General features: G+C 34.5%; 1 protein-coding gene across 1 annotated transcript in view; it reads left to right on the forward strand.

Moving 5' to 3' along the window:
- LOC121413747 (guanine nucleotide exchange protein smcr8a-like) overlaps positions 1-10,841 on the forward strand; it is a 46,795-nt gene extending 35,954 nt beyond the window's left edge. The window contains exons 14-21 of the mRNA XM_041606675.1: positions 2,002-2,352; positions 4,037-4,168; positions 4,570-4,678; positions 5,333-5,386; positions 5,870-6,050; positions 7,837-7,997; positions 8,481-8,592; positions 10,027-10,841. Coding sequence (XP_041462609.1) covers positions 2,002-2,352; positions 4,037-4,168; positions 4,570-4,678; positions 5,333-5,386; positions 5,870-6,050; positions 7,837-7,997; positions 8,481-8,592; positions 10,027-10,149 — 1,223 coding nt within the window. The 3' untranslated portion in view covers positions 10,150-10,841. The remainder of the gene's footprint in view (positions 1-2,001; positions 2,353-4,036; positions 4,169-4,569; positions 4,679-5,332; positions 5,387-5,869; positions 6,051-7,836; positions 7,998-8,480; positions 8,593-10,026) is intronic.
- The last annotated feature ends 8,169 nt before the right edge of the window (positions 10,842-19,010 follow it).

Genomic DNA, 19,010 nt, shown 5'->3' on the forward strand with positions numbered 1-19,010 from the left:
GACAATGATGATGTTGGTGGCGATGATAATAATGAAGACGATGATGATGAAGATGAGGAGGATGGTGATGGAGATGGTAAATGATTGCTATAATGATGATGTTGATGTTGGTGGTGAGGAGGAGGGGGGGGGGGGGAAGAAGGATGTTGATGATTACATGTTTGATATTGATAATGATGGTGATTGATGATTGATTATATTTCATTTCTCATTGACCAATGATTAAATGTTTCAATTTTCAATAATAAGACCTCCCCCTTTCTACATGTATATCCCATAATTAGCTTGCACAGAGGGACAAATAAAATGCATATCAAATTGGTCAGAGTTTGTCTAAGGGAGCCCCTCCATCCCCCCATTCTTCAAGAAGATTATTTTTTTAGTTGAAAAATATGTTACAAAGTTTACAATAAAGTATTTCAAATTTAATCAGCAATTTGGTTTAGCCTTAACAGTCTTAGAACCAGGGCCCTGTTGTACAAAGAGTTATGATTGATCCGATCAATCGTAACTCTATGGAAATCCATCAGTGTCATAATTTTTTCTACAAACAAATTGCACAATGTCCTTTTTATGCAAAGAAAAGCGCAGTGAATTTTCAAGAAAACAATGAATGCATGAATATATATCACAGCTAGGAAACATTTTGAACAAACATGCATAATAGATGCTGACGTTGCTGGCCGTCCATAGTTGCAATTGATCAGATCAGTCAACCTCTATGGACAACAGGGCCCAGGTTTAAGTCCTGAAATTGAATTATGTTTCCCTGAACTGGGCCCCGTCCTACAAAAAGTTACCATTGATCTGATCAACCACGAGTGTATGGAAATCCATCAATGTCATATATTTTTCTTTCGGAAATTTGCACAATGTCCTTTGAAAACAAAGAGAATACTGAATTGTCAAGAAAACCGTGAATGTATGAATATATATTTTATCTAGAAAATATTTTGAACAAACATGTATTTTCTATGTTACTGGCTTTCCATAGTTGTGATTGATTGGATCAATCATAAGTCTTTGTAAGACAGGGCCCAGGTGTATCGTGCTTGAAGAATGAACTTATTCCATGAAAAAAAAATTAATGGCCTCAAACAATGTAAATCATGCTGACATGCTTATTGTTAATTCATGGATCGATCTTGCTCATGTAAACTAACAAGGCATTTCCATTCTTTTCATTTTTCATTTCCCTGTCTTCCTCTTCATCATCTTACCTGCACTTTTATTTCATTTTTTTGTCTCAATATGTCATTTGAAAATGTTCATCCTATTTTCATTTTGTCTTCAACTTGGTTATCCATTATTTGTTTTTATGTCATATACATGTACCTTATTTGTCATGTTGAATGTGTCGTGTATTGTCATCTTTACTTCATTTATGTATGCATACATGACTGTATAAAACCCTTCAATATTTTTTACCATGTGAATATTACTTTTGAATCACGGTTTCTCTGATTTCATTGTACATGTTTTCTGTTGCATTCATGTCACTTTTGTTCATCTTTTTATGTGGTGTTGGTCTCCTGTTACTTCATAATGTCTTCCATTTGTTGTCTTTCATGTAATTTACGATCCAAACATATGTTTTGATACCACACACACAAAAAAATAATATATGAATTGAAAATTGGGCATGCTTGAATTTTGGTACTCACCCTTTTTGTGTTGCTAATTAACTCCTGCATGAGATATATTTTTTGCGTTTCATGTATTTATTCCATGTGCTCTTTTGTCTTTTGACATTAATGTTTGTATGTTTTGCTTTGATTCGGTTAATTGTGCATGACTATGTGATGGATCAAATGGCTTGTGATATTCTATGCAATGCACGAACTCTTCATCGCCATAACTATTTCCACTATCGCACCACCATCATCATCCTAATCATCGTGACCATCACTGCCACTGCATGCTTTTCTACTCACTGCCTTCAAACCTGCATGCTATTTGAGTTGATTTCTCCAGCTTCCTCAACTTGCTCTTTCCAATCAGCCTCCTCCGATCCCAGGACACACCCCTTCCCCGCCCACAACAACCACTGCCAGCCACACCCACCAGGGGAAGAGGAGGAGGACGGGGGCGGGCTGGAGAATGGCGATGTTTTCTCATCGAAGGTTTTATGTGACGTGCATCCCCATCCTCCATCATCACCATCATCCATCGATACCTCCAATGCTTTACCACCGGAAGAGGAGAGGGATGCGGTTGCCTTGGAGATGCCATCTGATGGTGAGCCACACCCCTCCCATCGACCACACCCACTCAAGCTGTCATCGGGGGAGGAGGATGGTGTGTCCATGGAAACTACATCAAGCAAAGAAGAGGGGAAGCTGAGACATAAAGGTGATCATATGCAGGGTGAAAAAACTTCATCATGGTCTCATCAGTATTATGTAATACCACCTCTCTTCATATCCTTGAATATGCCCCATATTTAGTCATTGAAGCATCTCATTTAAAAACTACATTCATTCATAAAAACTATTTAAGTGTGTAATAATGATAATGATGATATTACCAACAATTTGATAGCATCTAAAAAAAATCATACAAATCACTTCTTACAAAAAAAGAAAAAAATAGTAGTAATGCAAAAATCATAAAACTTATATACAAAAGTGAGTATAAAAAGAAAAAAAAATGATGGCAAGCAGGCATTCTGTTTTTTTTTAAATTACATGAAAATGAAATGTATTTGCTTTCTCTTACTTTATGCACCTGATGAACTCATATCAAGGTTAAAACAAAATATTATCATGCTTGGGTAAAGTGCACTCTCACGTTTGATTCTGAAGATGGTTTCCCTCCATTTTCGCATCACCATCCTACACTTTATTAATCAAAATGACTTTGCTCTGCTCCGTTGCAGTTGGTGAAAGGATACAAGTGTATATCCATTTATTATCCTTCGTACTTAAATCTTGAACATTGTTGTAATAAATGAATACTAGCCACTTTTTTTCTGTGATGCTCAATGAAATGTACTCCTTTTTTCTCCTTTTACAACAAGATGAGAAATCCTGGCCTTCAGAGATTTTTTTCTAACTTTTTGTTGAAGTAACTCCCGTAGGAATTCAGGAGTGTTGTTTCCGCCATATTAACGCCAAGCTAGAATAACCATTTACACCGGAAACATTTTACGGTTGACCATATATACGACAGAAATTACTCTCTGGCATTTTTTGTTAAAGTGGAGATAGCGGCTAAGCGAAGATTTGAACTCACAATCTCCCTATCACGAGTCCTATGTTCTTACCACTGGACCACATGACCCTGTTTGTCTAATAGGGGTCATACGTGTAGGTCACATTTTAGGTTGAATGCAGGTCAGGGATTGAATGTAGATCTGATATATAAGTCAATAATTCAATGTAGTAAAATCAATGAAATTACATAACTTTGACTGCAAGAAGGAGATGCAGTGTATTATTGATATTGCATTTATTGTTGAATACTTCATAAGTTTTTTTCCTTTAAATTGGTTTCTTGGCACCTACATCAGTGGCGGATATAGCTTTTTGCTAAGAGGGGGGGGGTTGACAAGTTGGTTTTACCCAATGACTATGAGCTGCAACGCAATGCGTCCTACCTCCCCCTCTCTCCTACCCCCGTAGATCCACCACTGTTCTGCTTGCGTGTCTCTTGTAAATAGGGGTGTTGGAGTTTGATCCCAAACTTCTTTACTTTTATTTCTAGGGAGCTCAATGCTCATGTAGAGGTTTTGTGGCTCAGTGGATAAGTCTCTGGACTTTGAACGACAAGATCCGCGGTTCAAATCCCACTGCAGCACTCACGTCCTTTGGCAAGGCACTTGTCTACATTTGCCAATCTCTACCCAGGTGTATTATATGGGTAACCGGTAGGAAGGAATTCTGTAAATGCTCAAGAGTCCAATCAGAATAGCCATGCTAAAGCCGGGGTAATCGCTTAGAAACGTTTAAGCACTATGTAATTGTCACATATTATCATAATGGAGCCACTGTTCATGATGTTAAAAAGGTTTTCTCTTGCTGATTTCCCTTGACAGCGAACAGTGTGGAGAGTCTAGACAAGTATCACCTAGTGCCTTCAGGGCAGGAACCAGTACTACGTAGGAATACTAAAGTACCAGTAGGATGCTATGCATCTAGACTAGCTAGCACTAACTCGGATCTACCAGGTAACATGTGATATGATTTGATTTGGTTTGATTTAATTTGATTTGATTTAATTGGATTGATTTGGTTTGGTTTGATTTTGTTTGAATTGATTTTATTTTATTTTGTTCGAATTGAATTGATTTTATTTCATTTTATTTTATTCTATTCGAATTGATTTGATTTAATTTAATTTCATTTGATTTTATTTCAGTTGAATTGATTTGGTTTGATTTTAATTGAATTGAATTTGATTAATTTGATTGGATTTGATTTCATTTCATTTCATTTGAATTGATTTGATTTTAATTGAATTGAATTGGATTGGCTTGATTTAGTATGGTTTGGTATGATTTGATTTGTGTGTATCAAATTAAACATAATCGTTAAAATTGTTATCATTTTTTTTGTTTTTGTTTAATAGGCTCAGGAATCAAGGAATTCATCAGTCGTTATGTCTTTGCCATTCATCTCATCTATGCACTTCTATCAGGGAGGACTGTCGTCATTGCTGCCTCACCTACCAAAGAAAGGTACATCATCTTGTACATTTCATACATCAAATATTTTTGCAAAATTTCATCGATAGGGAAAATTCACAAGTATATGATGGTATTGGTTTATCATTTGCTTCTTACATGTACATGTATGTACTCAGATGTCAGGATTTATTTTTACTTGTGAATTTACTGCAAAATATGTTATTATCTTTTAGGATCATATAATATTTTTTTCCATTCACTACTCAATATGTATAGTAGATTACAATGCATCCAGAGTTCATGATATGGTAATACTGTATTTGTTCAAAAAGTGGAAAATTGTAAGATTTTAGTAGAATCATTGATATGGAATATTCTATTCTGGAAGTCGTCTTTTCTTTCGAAATACCTCCGAACTTTCGTTAGCTTATAAGATTTTAGTAGAATCATTGATATGGAATATTTTATTCTGGAAGTCGTCTTTTCTTGTGAAATACCTCCGAACTTTCGTTAGCTTATAAAATCCCTAAGTGATTCTTAAATCATTCAAGCTCAGTATGGCAAGGATTTGTTGCTCATAAAGATGTTATCTGTGCTTTTTCTTATTTATGCAACAAATGAATCTTCATATTATGTTCTTTGAACTATATTTCAATTGTGATGATTAATTTGTAAATCACCCTTTGACCTTTCACCTTTATGCAGAGAGGTCAATTCACTGGTCAGGACTCTTTGGCTGTTCATCCCCGGGCACTCAAGGTAACCAACTCAATCTTCTTGATTTTGTTAACATCCCTTTCAAACACTATTTACTTCTTAGCAGATCAACATCGCTGAATGTGATCATACTTGTTGGAAGCTATAGTGACATGTAAAGTTTGCACAAATCACATTTTACATGTTAATTGTCATGGAATTATTATAGCAGCTCTGAAGATGATTTCAGATATTTTTGTTTTATATTTCAAACTTTTTTTTCCTTTGGAAAGAAGTATAGGAACTTTCAATATCAGCTTTTTGTCGACTTTATTTATGGTCACAGCCTTATCATTATTGTTTATTGTGGTTTTAAATAAATGAAAGTGAAAAATGAATTGAATTCATTTCAATGAACCTGTAACTGTATTCTGTGATGCATTTCTTTGTAATAAATATACATGTTGTATTTTTAATTTTTTCAAATTACAATATGGAATGTTTAGTGATTTAAAAGAAGATTTTCTTTTGATATTTGTCTTGTAGTCGCTACCACCTTGTTGTGCCATGGCATACGAAGCCGCTATGCATGACAGACCTCGCCAGGATGAAACTTGTGGGCCTCTCAAAACCAAAGTCTTTAGCAAGAGTCTTGCCATCGTCAGTACGCAGATATGTCACCTTGTTCGATTATGACCAACAAACTCTTTGGACGCCAGCGTACAAGGTATGATTGTGCAGTTGAATATTAAGTTAATAATATTTTATAATAACTATGCATCTAGGGCCCATCTCCAAATTCTGGATTTAAATTCTGCCTTGTTTAGGACTTCTGTCCTTTTTGGAGAGGGCAAGGGACATTTGATTTTCTACCTTTCAAACTATCTTTACAGGTATAATTTCAAAGTAAATAATGTTTTAGAGTTCTTTTTACTATATATATGTAAGGCGTGGTGATGCGGCGCATATTCGTTTGGATTAGTCAGTAGTTAACTGGGGGTGTTTAAGAATTAGAAACATACTAAAAGTTTGATGTAATGTCATCTCTCATCCCTCACAACACATACACACTGATTATAAACTAAACTGAAATGAAGAAACATAAGTGTAACTAAAATTAATGTTTAAATTATCATCATTTAATTGAATTGTTTAACTAAATATCAATGTTAACCCTATCGTCCCTAGCCTTAAGCCACATCTACATTGTAATGTACTTGCCCATTGCAATGGCCAACGCTCTCTCCTCCACCACCATTTGAATAGACGAAGCTCAAAAACAATACCGCACTACATTTTGATATGTCTCCTTCCCAAACTACAAATCTGAACTGCCCACAACTACCAAAAAGCATGAGGTCCATGCCCCAACCCTGATATCCCATAATAATTTTTGTTTTTTTCACTGCATCCATCCCATAATAATAGTATATTGCTAGTGTATAAAACAAGGATACAAGAGAGGGAGAGAGAGGGAGAAAAGAGAGGAGAGGGGTAAGGAAGAAAGTGGTCATTGTGCATTAATGCACTACACTGATAGATTTATTGTCCAAAGGGACATTAGCCTCAAACTCTGATACTTTGATCAAAGACCAGAAGCCTTGGAAGGGATGTGAATAAAAAGAAGTAATTTTGAAGATAGTAAAACAATTATGAATGAAAAAAATGTAGAATTACCCAAAAATTCTCAAGCTTACATATATATATATATATAGTACCCATCTCACAATTATGAATTAATATTGTGTATTTTTGAGGACTTCTGTTCTTTTATTTATAAGGGAGGAGATTGCATTTCTGTTACCTTGCTTTCAGCTATCTATATATGATAGAACATAAAGGGTTAATTTTGAAATTGCATCTGGGGGAGTAATGCGTCATCGTTCTTTTAGCTATGTATCCAGTATCAATCTCCGAATGTCAGATCACTAATCTGCCTTTTTAGGACTGTCAACTTTTGAATGGGGGCATTTCTGTTTTCTTGCTTTCAAATTCATGCTATCTGTATACATCACAACATATAACTTGGTATAACCAATAGGTGTTTTAACTTCTAAATCAAGGTTGTTTTATAAATTTAATTTGCAGTAAAGGTTTATTGTAATAAAATATTTCTGAAATATACATCATTAATTGGAGTTCTGGGGTCCATCTTACAAAGAGTTGCAATTGATCTGATCAATCCCAACTATGGAAAGCCAGCAACGTCAACATCTAAAATACATGTTTGTTCAAAATATTTTATAGAAATGATGTATATTCATACATTCCCTGTTTTCTTGACAATTCAGTATGCTTCTCTTTGTTTTTAAAGTACATTGCACAAATTTCCAAAAGAAAAATTATGAAATTGATGGATTTGCCATATATACTTGAAATTGATCGGATCAATTGTAACTCTTTGTAAGACGGGGGCCCAGGAGTTTTCTTCAGATATTTTTCTTTAAAACTGATTCCCCAATTTTTTTAATACTGGTTGTTAATTTCTTCTCTTGTATGTTCTTATTGTTCAGGGCAATGTTCTTGATTCCATTGTAAGTCGGAACAAGCACTTCCAGACGGACCAATGTTACCTTGCACATATACAGAGCACTCTACTACAGTTAGCTTCAAAAGCATTCCTATACTACCATTCCTACTGCCTGAACTCACCAAACTCACATCTAATTAACAGGTCGGTATCCTTGCTATTGATCTTTTGTATCGTGATATTCGTGATAATGATGATGATGATGATGGTGATGATGTTGGTGATGATGATGGTGACGATGTTGGTGATGATGATGGTGACGATGTTGGTGATGATGATGTCGATGATGATGATGATGATAGTGATGATAAGATAATGACAATGGTGACGATGATGGTGATGATGGCAATGGTGGTGGTGATGATGATGTTGATGATGGTGATAATAATGGTGAAGATGATGATGGTGATGATGATGATAATATAATGTTTGTGTGTATTATATTTTGAGAATTTATGTGTTTTTTAAGAAGAGTGTAGAATAACCATATAACTCAATTTAGATGAGTGAAAATACTGTGAATTTATATAATTTATATTTCGCATGTTTTTACTTTGTATGTAAATCCAATTCAATAATTCAATGAATTTGTGCAATTGAGTAAATATTTTTCTTGATTGCAAATAGTACTTCAAGTGCAGACAGCACTATACGCCAGAACAGCTCACCTGCGAGGGTTAATTCTGCATCATTTCTTTCGAAGCTTGGTCTTGTGGATGGGGATTGCAAAATTGTAGAGGTATGTACATGGGTATTGTTGCTTGTCTTTTTCATGGCAAAACTTTATTAATTACATAATATTCTTCGATTTGGCAACGATAACTCTTGACCTATTATTACCGCACCATGATATATCGAAATTTTGTCATACCTCAAGGGAGAATGTGTGTGAATTGACTTTTGTTGCTAAATATCTAAAGTCTTAGTTGAATGATGAAGGATAACAAATATGAGAACAGTTAAATTATGAAGAATACAGATATAAAATTATGGTTTCAGATAGATTATAAAGTATATGTGCATAATGTAATGTGTGAAAGCACAGAACAATGAAAGCATGGTATTATATTGGAAATACGATAAGTTGAGGTTAAGACAAAGGGTTATAATTAGACAATGTAAGATGCATATTTCTTTAGGTAATTGTTTTCTGTACATGCATATTCGTGAACGGTTGATTTATTATTCGTTCGATTTGTTTCATTTGTAACCAGTTTTTACGGAGCATATGGATCATTTGAAATAATTAAAGAATGATTGGAACCTCAAAGAAATGACCAATTGTCCTTTATAGAGATGCTTCAGCTACACTTTCAGTTTTGAAATTTGATACAGATTTTAGGGTTTCAATACTTACTTAATTTTTAGAATCCCTGAAATCATATGGAAAAGATCATTAATTGTAACTTGTATTTGGAATGATTAATGTATTCATGTTTATTCCATGTTGTTTAGATGCTGAATCAAATATTGTGGGAATATTGGATGGCCTTGAGTGGGATAAGTTTAAATATTGTTCTTCAGCGAGTAACAATATTTCTATGCATCCCACTAAAATTGGTCATCCAATATTCATACTGTTTAGATACCCCCATAAAGCTAAACATAAATTAATAAAAAAAATCTTTGTTTAGTCATGTTAGTAGTAGGCCAAGTGTACTGTACCAGTACGTAAACAACGAATTCACACATATACATTGCATTGTACGTAAAATTCTCACATAAATTACATGTAGCTGTAGCGTGCGTCGCGTCGTCTTCATAATTATGAAAAGCGCAACTAATACGCAATGCAATTTCGTTGTGATGTTACAATAGCTTCATGCACACAATCATTTATTAACCAATGATGATCTTGTGGGCGGGGCAAAATATTCATTTCGTCCAATCCATACATATAGGCATGCATGTTAAAAATCAATTTCAATATTTTGTCTCCTTGAAACAAGCTCGCAAGATGTCAAAATATACGTGCACCTCTAAAACCCTACATCTAAATAATAACATTGTATATCCTACGATATTGTTTGCCATTGTTCGCTCTCACTCGCTCTATGATTTTCTTTCTTTCTTCTTTTTCTCTCTCTTTTTTTTCTCCCTCATACCTTGTTCTGTATGCTAGTAACCCATCTGAAACTAATATCTTATTATTTCCTTTTTTTTAAACCTCCAGTACTGGGTGGAACTAATAAAACGACAGCAGTTAGATGAGATCATGCATCAACAGGGCTATACAGAAATACCCTCGCCTAGTATACGACTGGATCATCGGGTCTGTAGCCGGTACCAGATGTAGTTCAAACGGTACCGCTCTTTGATGGTATGTAATGTGCTATACCCTCACCTCGTATATGACAAGATCACCAAGTCTATAGAAGGTACCATTTGTATTTCAAAGGTTATCACTAATGGCTTGTACCATTATATATCCTCTACTAGTGTATGACTGGATCATCAGATGTGTAGGAGGTACCCAATATATATAGTTCGAAGGGTACCAGTGTCTAATGATATGTACCACAATATACCTTCATCTACTATACAAATTCATCATTACATTATTATGAGATAAACATTTAAGGCTGGGTCGTCACGAGTTCAGGGTCCCGTCTTACAAACAGTTATGATTGATCCAACCACAACAACTATGGAAAGCCAGCAATGTCATCATCTAAAAGCATGTTAGTTCCACTTGCAGTGCTTCCACTCTTTTTGAAATCCAGGAAGTTCTGGGAAGTTTTGCAATTTTCCAAGATCATTTCGGGAAGTGAGAAATTCCGGGAAGTTATCATTTCCAAGAATAATATTGATTTTCTGAATATTATGTCAAATGTCAAAATTTTTGCTTGCTCGCAATTCTTTTGCCGATATACGTCTTTGGTCATATTTCGTCCCTCAAAATGTTTGGCTCATTATGGCACTGGGCCCTATATTTCATCTTTTTCATGTATAGAAGATGAGTATAACATCTTGTGAAAGACTTGAGAACATTTGCAAATTTCCAAGATATTTTGTAAAATTCCAGGAAGTTTCAGAGTAGATTCCAGGAGGTTTTGTTTTGGAAAGTGGAAGCACTGTCCACATGTTTTCTAGATATGTTGTATATTCATACATTATTAGTTTTCAGGACATTGTGCAAATTTTCTGTGAGAAAAATTATGATAATGATGGCTTTCCATATAGTTGAGGTTGATCGGATCAGTCATAGCTCTTTGTAAGACGGGGGTCAGATATATCGAGGCACTACTATGTATCGTTACGTACCATCTCTTGGCACTGCTTTGTTTGGTCATATACACCTAGATTGTGTTTACTTGGCCATTTTAAATTGACATTTCAGTCTAACCTTGTATTCATTTTTGTGTGTTTGAATCTTAAGTATAGTCCTGTCTATGGCCTCTGGGACTGATTACATCATAACCAAATATGAGGTGTTCGATGATATAAATATACATGGCATTATATTCCAATGATTGAAATTTGTCAACTCTTAGGCCCGTATTCTGAAGTCAGGTTTAACTTAGACCATGGTCTAACTCTGTGCTAAAATTATGGAAAGCCAAAAATATCAAAATTTTCTCATGTTTACTGTACTCTTTCCTAACTCGTGAAGGGTGAAGAAAGCAATCATTTTTATCCTTCCAAAACATTTTAGAATGATTTGAGAGAAAAATCAGCTAATATTAGCTGGATTTATATCGCGCATTTTGCCTGAGGGTCCAAAGCGCTACCGTCACTGGCGCTCAGTGCATTCACCCGGGTACCCATTCACCTCACCTGGGTCGAGTGCAGCACAGTGTGGATAAAATGAGCTGATACATTGCAATTATGGTGTTAGAGATTTATGTCAACATTGGCTATCCATAGTTAAACCACAACTTTAAACCAGAGTTAAGATTAAACCCATCTTCAGAATACGGGCCTTAGCCTCTATTAAATATTGAATTAAATTGTCATTCAGGTTGTTATATCGGGGATTCGTACTCAAATTCATCAAAGGAAATGTTTTGTGACACTCTACACGACTTGTACATGACCACAAAAATTGCATATACACGTGTATGTGCTGATTTTCCCAGGTATAGCAGACCAAAATCATTTGATGTATAGGGGGGGGGGGCGTGGTGGCTTAATTTCTTCCAAAGATTAATTGCATACTTCTTGCCTTGTCTAGCAATGATTGTTCAAACTTTCAATCTTACATTGATGTTTTTCACAACAAATCTTCCTAGGGCCTGTAACACAAAGCTTTATGATTGATAATAGGGCTGATTTTTATAATTGATTGCATTGATCATTGCATGCAATCAATCGTATAAATCAAATTTACAATCAATCTAAGTTTTGTGGAATGGGGCCCGGGTATTGCATATAAGTTGATTATATCACATGTGCTATAATCTATGTGACTGTATATGTTATATTTTTTATGTTTTGTACTTTGAGTAAGGGATTTTTTTTCACAAAATTATATATTTTCTTAAACACCCTGTCACCGATCAAATTCTAATGCCTTTATTCACTTCATATCATTTCTTGATCTTAATATTTAAATATTTTGATATTATACAACATTATAAACTTGTATTTTCTTGCCCAATGAAAGGAGAGCGTACACATGTATAGTTAAATCTTTACCAGCTGAAGGAATATTCACAGTGGTTTAATTTTCCCAAATTTTCATTTTTATCATCCACAAAGTCATTATTTTCTTTTGAATCAAAGATAAATCTCCTTGTGATATTGGCTGATATGAGGAATACTGTTCATGGGGGTGTTTCACAAAGATTTTTTCAGTGTGACTTAAGGCCACCGCACACCTTTCGACTGTTCGCGATCCGATTTTGGAACAAATCACATTTTGCTCATTTTCTGAAAATGTGAATGGAACATATCATTTTATTTGAGGTTTAAATTAATTGAAAGAATACTAATATAATCATTTTGAAAGATTGCAAGTCTTTATTTCTGAGTAAAGGCCAAATTAGTTTCCAATCGTAGCCAATCGTGCGACTGCTATGACGTCATTACGACTAGATATTAGATTCGCTTTTATTCTAAGAAGGATGATAGCATAGTCACAGATTTGAACATAGGTATTCATAGGATGATTAAGAACATTACAGAGTGAGATATTCTAAGTCTCAATATTAGCATCAAATTCTACTACATTTTTTCTGAAATCGGGTCGCAGACCAATCGTAAGGTAACGTCGCCTTTAGAGTCGCATTGGAGTTCCCAATTGGAGTTCAGGATGAGAGGGTTCACTGCATTGGTCAAACCATGCTTAGAGGGCACGCTACTAGATTGCACGTTATACTGCCCAGGGAGTGGAGGATGTGCACACATTGGTGGTTTTGAAACCCACGGTTGAGTCCATGGTTTATGCAGATTTCCTGTATATTACGCTTAATTTACCGCATATTAAAGAAATGTCCAATGGTGATGCACGCTTTTCTCACAGTGTGCCAAATTGACAACTGTTGCCGTGGTTATCCATGCTACTTTATTCATGAGTCCACTGTTTTAAGAGTGGACTCGTTAATCGAACACGTCATTCCAATGTAAAGTGCTATATAAAAACGGATTATCATTATTATTATGTCATGTTCACATTTGTATTTAAAGAGAAATTCCAGTAGTTGCAGTAAACACTGATTTCATGAGAAAGTCTGTAAAACAAGGCTTAATTGTCAGTATATCATCGAGGATCTAGATCTGGTACAGTTACATAAACTGAACTTTGTGAAATCTTGAAATCTACACTGAAAAATGTTCACACTGAAGATCACCAACACAGATAAGCGCACGTGGGACAGTGTAATAATTAATTATTGCTTTGAATGTCGGGCCCGACGCTTGACCCGAATCTTGTGCTTATTTGCTGATTTCTCAGCAATTACACAATTTCTTCCAGAATCCTTTGGCACATATGTTTTATTTATACAAACAGACACTTTGGTGGTCATTTTATTAGATTCTGTACGAACTCATTTTGATATCGTTACCAAAACTAGCATTTACCTTTAAGCAATTTTTGTGAAATACCCCCTGCTATTGTATTGCATTGCTATGCATTTTGTTTGACTATTATAAATTACTTCTGTAGCAGGTTTTTTTTTTAACATATGATTATACCGAACCTTGTCCCTTCAACTTATAAGTGCTAATCAAATTTGAGAAGTAAAATTAATCCCTCTGTATAAATGACATTTATTTAAATTTCATAATATATGAACCAGTATTGTAAATCTCATATAATCAATGGAAGTTCTCTTATTCATTGTGATATACATGTTATCTATTAATGTAAGTGTTGTCAGTATGTCATATTACTGACACAGATTTAAATTAAGAATTATGTAAATTAATGAAATAATATGCTATTTATGAAATTATTATGTACTTCTTGGAATCTATCTGCATTGTACTTTGTATTAGCTGTTATTAAAGTATTGATTTTCTTGTATATGTGATATTTTGAATGTGCATTTAACTTACATCTCAGGTTTTGTATGACCAATTCTTTTTGCAATTGAAAATAATTTTCAGTTCTGGAAAGAGGAAAAATGAGTGGTAATAATAATGTTAAGAATGATATTAATTTATGATGCACACATACCCAATGTCTGACAATGCTATAGGGTAATTATATTGTGCACTTATCCTCCGTGTTAGGTGCTTAAGATGCTAATACTATCCCAGTAAAGCTAGGCTATTGATCGTCGTGTTTACAGTTTTTTTGAGGAGCTTCATCATGCTGGAATTAAATTTTTCAATTTTCAAGTCAGTTTGGAATAAATTAAGTCCACTGAAAAGAATGCCTTTCATATGCCCTAATATAGGAAATACATTAACATAGACAAGAAATATTCTAACAGTTTGGGCCAGAGATTCATTAAAATATTAAAAAATGTTGGGAACCCGTTATATGATACATTCCTTTTTGGAGTAAGGGGGGGGGGGGGGGTGTGAATTTCTCTTCAGTTCAATATTCCATAAATATCACATATTTGTCCCAATCATTTGGATTAATTTCAACCATTTACTATGACATACATATTGTAAACTTTAGGGGGTATCTGTTTGATATAAAATTCATTAACATGCCCCCCCCCAAAAAAAAAGGTACTTGCACTGCACACAAAAATGAGACCAAACATCAAAGCTGTTATGAGTGATCTATCCAAACTGTTCGACATTTCTTTTAAGCATTCATGTATTAATATATGTACATGCTTATTTGCTCCAATGGAAAATCTGTGCGTTAAACTAAACATAAAACAAAACCTTCATAACTAAATAAACTTAATCCTCATCTTAACATTATTCTGAACTAAAAACTATATTACAATCCTAACTCTTGCCCTATAACTGCTGAGATAATAATACCGAAGCAAATGTTGTGTTACCAAAAAGAATGGGGTTGGACATACAAAATGTTTGATTATTGTATGGAATTGCTCTCATAAACTATTCTGACCTTTCCTGGTACCCAAGCTTTGTTCAATTTAGAAGTTATACAAAAATAAAATTTAATAATAGGTGGCACCTACTATGGTCATGACAGGTCATCTGTGTTGGTTTAAAATACTGTTACAAAATGTTAAGCTTTTGATTATTGTATGTTTCTTAACCTGTATGTCAAGTTATGTAATAACTACCCAAGATTTATACATTTACTTGAGTATTGAATTTACATTTTGAAGGTTCTGTATACTTTCACTTAATACATGTCATCTGTGAGCTGTTAAAACCTTGTATCTTAGAATTGAAAAAAAAGATAAGAGCTTTGTCTGAGCCGAGATACTTGACTTTGACCGCCCACTGACGAGGTGCATTGCCAAGGAGAGATTATAACATTTTTGTCTTTCATAAAAGATTTTGTGTTGAGTTGTATGTAATAATAAAGATACATGTATATTCCATTTGTATGCCATTGTTTTGTTGATCCTGCCAGTGCTATATAAAACTATATCTGTAAGGAGTTGAATTGATTGAAGAGGTTGCAATATTTTGATGTCGAAGGTCACACAAATTATTCTCTCATTCTCGCAATGATTTTTATGCATGAATATTCAAGATGTACACACATGTAGGTCAAGGGTCACTCATAAGGAATGGGAATTGTGTTATAATGACTAAAATGACGGCACAAAATGACACTATGCACATTTTTTCTTGATATACTGTAGATACTTGTCAATTATCAATTATGCGCAAATTATCTTTTACAGAGCAGTGGATGAATGTAGATATTGTTGAAACATCAACCACAAACAGCTGTGACATAATTGGAATAGTACTAAATAGCCACAAACAGTAATACCCACAGAAATTTGTTTTTCATGATGCACGTGCCAATGTTCATTATGTTGAGAGACATGAAGTTCGAACATTTTTTTCGTAAGACGTACATGTAGGACAAGTTGCAAATGAGAGTTGAATGTTTGCACAGATTGTTAAGGCGCTGTCTCATCATTCTGTGCAAGCTTTGCATGTGACTTGCGGGAAACTATTTTTTCCTTCCCGCAGGTCGCCCGCATGGACAGTATCTCACATGCAGAAGTGCACGCAAGTCTGATGTGCTTGCAGAAGAGTTTTGAAAATGCTCAAAACTTTGTTGCGGGCGAGTTGCGGGCAATCACCTGAAAGGCTTGCACGGAACAATGTGACAGGGTCTAAAAGCGTTTGTGAATAGCTAACTATTTGGCACAGATAATGTTAAAACGATGTGATCTGTGATGGCATTATTGAAATGGGCACAAATTGAACTGTTTATAGATGAACTACATATATCCACGGACTAATATTGTTGTACATGTGTCATCAGATGTTCCAGTGCAATTCAAATTTAACTTAATTTACTTTTTGTTTTCATGAATAAAAAGTGAGATGATTTCTATAAAGTGGTCTGTCTTTGGTGTATGTGTCTTTTTTAGTCTTTATTCAAGTTTTTCATGACTGTCAACTGTAATATCTTGAGACAAAGTCGAAGAGGAATATGTTTTTAACAATAATCATTCTCTCGGGGTGTTTCATAAAGCTATTTGTAAGAGTGACTGGTGAACCTTTCTTGTGGTAAATGGTATGTACCAAAATGCTCAATGGAGATGGTTTAGCACGTAAGAAAGGTTCACAAGTTGTTCTTAACATCGCTCTTAACTGACGAACAGCTTTATGAAACGGGGGCCCCCAGCTGATGATCGAGTTCCTCAAGGGAATGGTATACAACCAAATTTGCAATGTAGTTTGGAAACCGTAGTTTTGAAACCATAGTTTCAAACTACAGTTATAATCAATTCATAGTCCAATAGTAAATTCTCACTTTAAATACTAACAGTGACTAAATTGACACTTGCGACAAATGTTACTACATTATCAAGTCCAAAGTTTAATAATGTTAATTTGAAAATATAAGCAACTGGCATATTTCTCCAGTAACCTCAGTAACAAGCGACAATAAAAGTCAAACAGCAACCTGTATTAACAAAAAAAAATAGAATAAACAATCAATTTTCATTGTAAACTGAGGATTTTCTCTTTTATTATGGAAAGGAACAAACATGAAGGGTACGATGCCAATCACATTGTGAACATCTGCATTATTCTGTAGAAAATATTGCACTTTGATAATGCTGGAAAACATAACATGAAATGTACATGGTGGAAAAGTAGCGGAAATATGCTCTTGGCTTTACAACCATGTGAAAATCCCCAAATCAGGCCCATAGTATACTGTCCAATATTTAAGTAAGAATGCCACTTAAGATCTCCGCACTGCAATTTTTTCAAAGTAAGCAAGGGCCCATACAGAAGCAATTCAGATCTTGTTGAAGTTATATCTCATTGGACCAGAAAAATCTGTTTGAATTGAAAAATTTGTCTTCGAAGATATTAATAACATGATTTGCATAAATTGCTTTGATCTGATACATCACATGGTTTACGCAGTTCACTGTATACCAATTTTTCCCTTTAAAGGGGAAGTTCACCCTGAAGAAAACTTTGTGAAAATAGCAGAGTAAAAAATATTGGTGAAGGTTTGAGGAAAATCCGTTAAAGAATAAGAAAGTTATTAGAGTTCAAAGTTTTTGATTTGTGACGTCATAAACGAGCAGCTGCCCCATGTGTTATGTAATATAAAATGCATGAATTTTAAATTTTATATGGTTGCTGATGACTTAATTTTGTTTTCTATTCATGATCGGGTGTGAAATGATTTGTCTATTGATATACAAAAGGTACAGTAAAAACCATTTTCAATTTTCTGAGAAAATGACATTTCATTGATTTTTTACCATTCACTATGTAGGAATGCTGCTCGCATATGACGTCACAAATCAAATAATTGAAATTCTAATAACTTTTTAATTATTTGATGAATTTTTCTCAAACCTTCGTCAATATTTTTTATTATTTTTTCTGCTATTTTTACAATAAACTTTTTGTCAGGGTGAACTTCCCCTTTAAATCTGGGAACTTCCCCTCAGAATGTTAACAACAGTGTTTCTTTTTTTTTTTTTAGAACAGCTTCTCATGCCAGATGTCAGAGCAGTGCGTATTTAAATATGAACAAAAAAATCAGTTTGAAATGCAATGAATGTTCCATTTCTTCTTGGTTGCTTGGCTGGACACACAAAAAATACAGTGCAAATAGCTATCATTCATGCCCATGAAGTTAAAAATTAGCTCCGGTCAAAAAAAAACAGAATATAGTCCTAACACCTTCTCGTTGCAACTTCATGATAGAAAATTGAATTTACCCATGTAGATTGAATTTCATCCAATGATTCCTTTTTCCTTTAAAGAATTTTATATGAGCTTGACTAGGCATTAACATTGCATTTTCAGAAGTAAACTTTAGAAAAGCGAGAGATTCACCACAATCGAAGAAATTCAAAAGACTACTATCTTCTAGAATTCTCTAAAAGACAGGTTTGAAAGTTTTCGAGGTCAACATGTTTTACTGCATACAGTGAATTTTCAGTTTGACTGCACATGCAGAGGATATTAAGGAGCTAAACAAAAACCTGTGACACACTTTTTGGGCGGGAATCCGGCTCAGCGTCTTTTACAGCAAGCTTTCTCACAAATCCCCGTTGTGTTATCTCTGATCATATGAGGGGATTGCTGAACACATACTCGATTCCTGGG

This window comes from Lytechinus variegatus, chromosome 4 (assembly GCF_018143015.1).
Source record: "Lytechinus variegatus isolate NC3 chromosome 4, Lvar_3.0, whole genome shotgun sequence".
NCBI classification, from domain to species: domain Eukaryota; kingdom Metazoa; phylum Echinodermata; class Echinoidea; order Temnopleuroida; family Toxopneustidae; genus Lytechinus; species Lytechinus variegatus.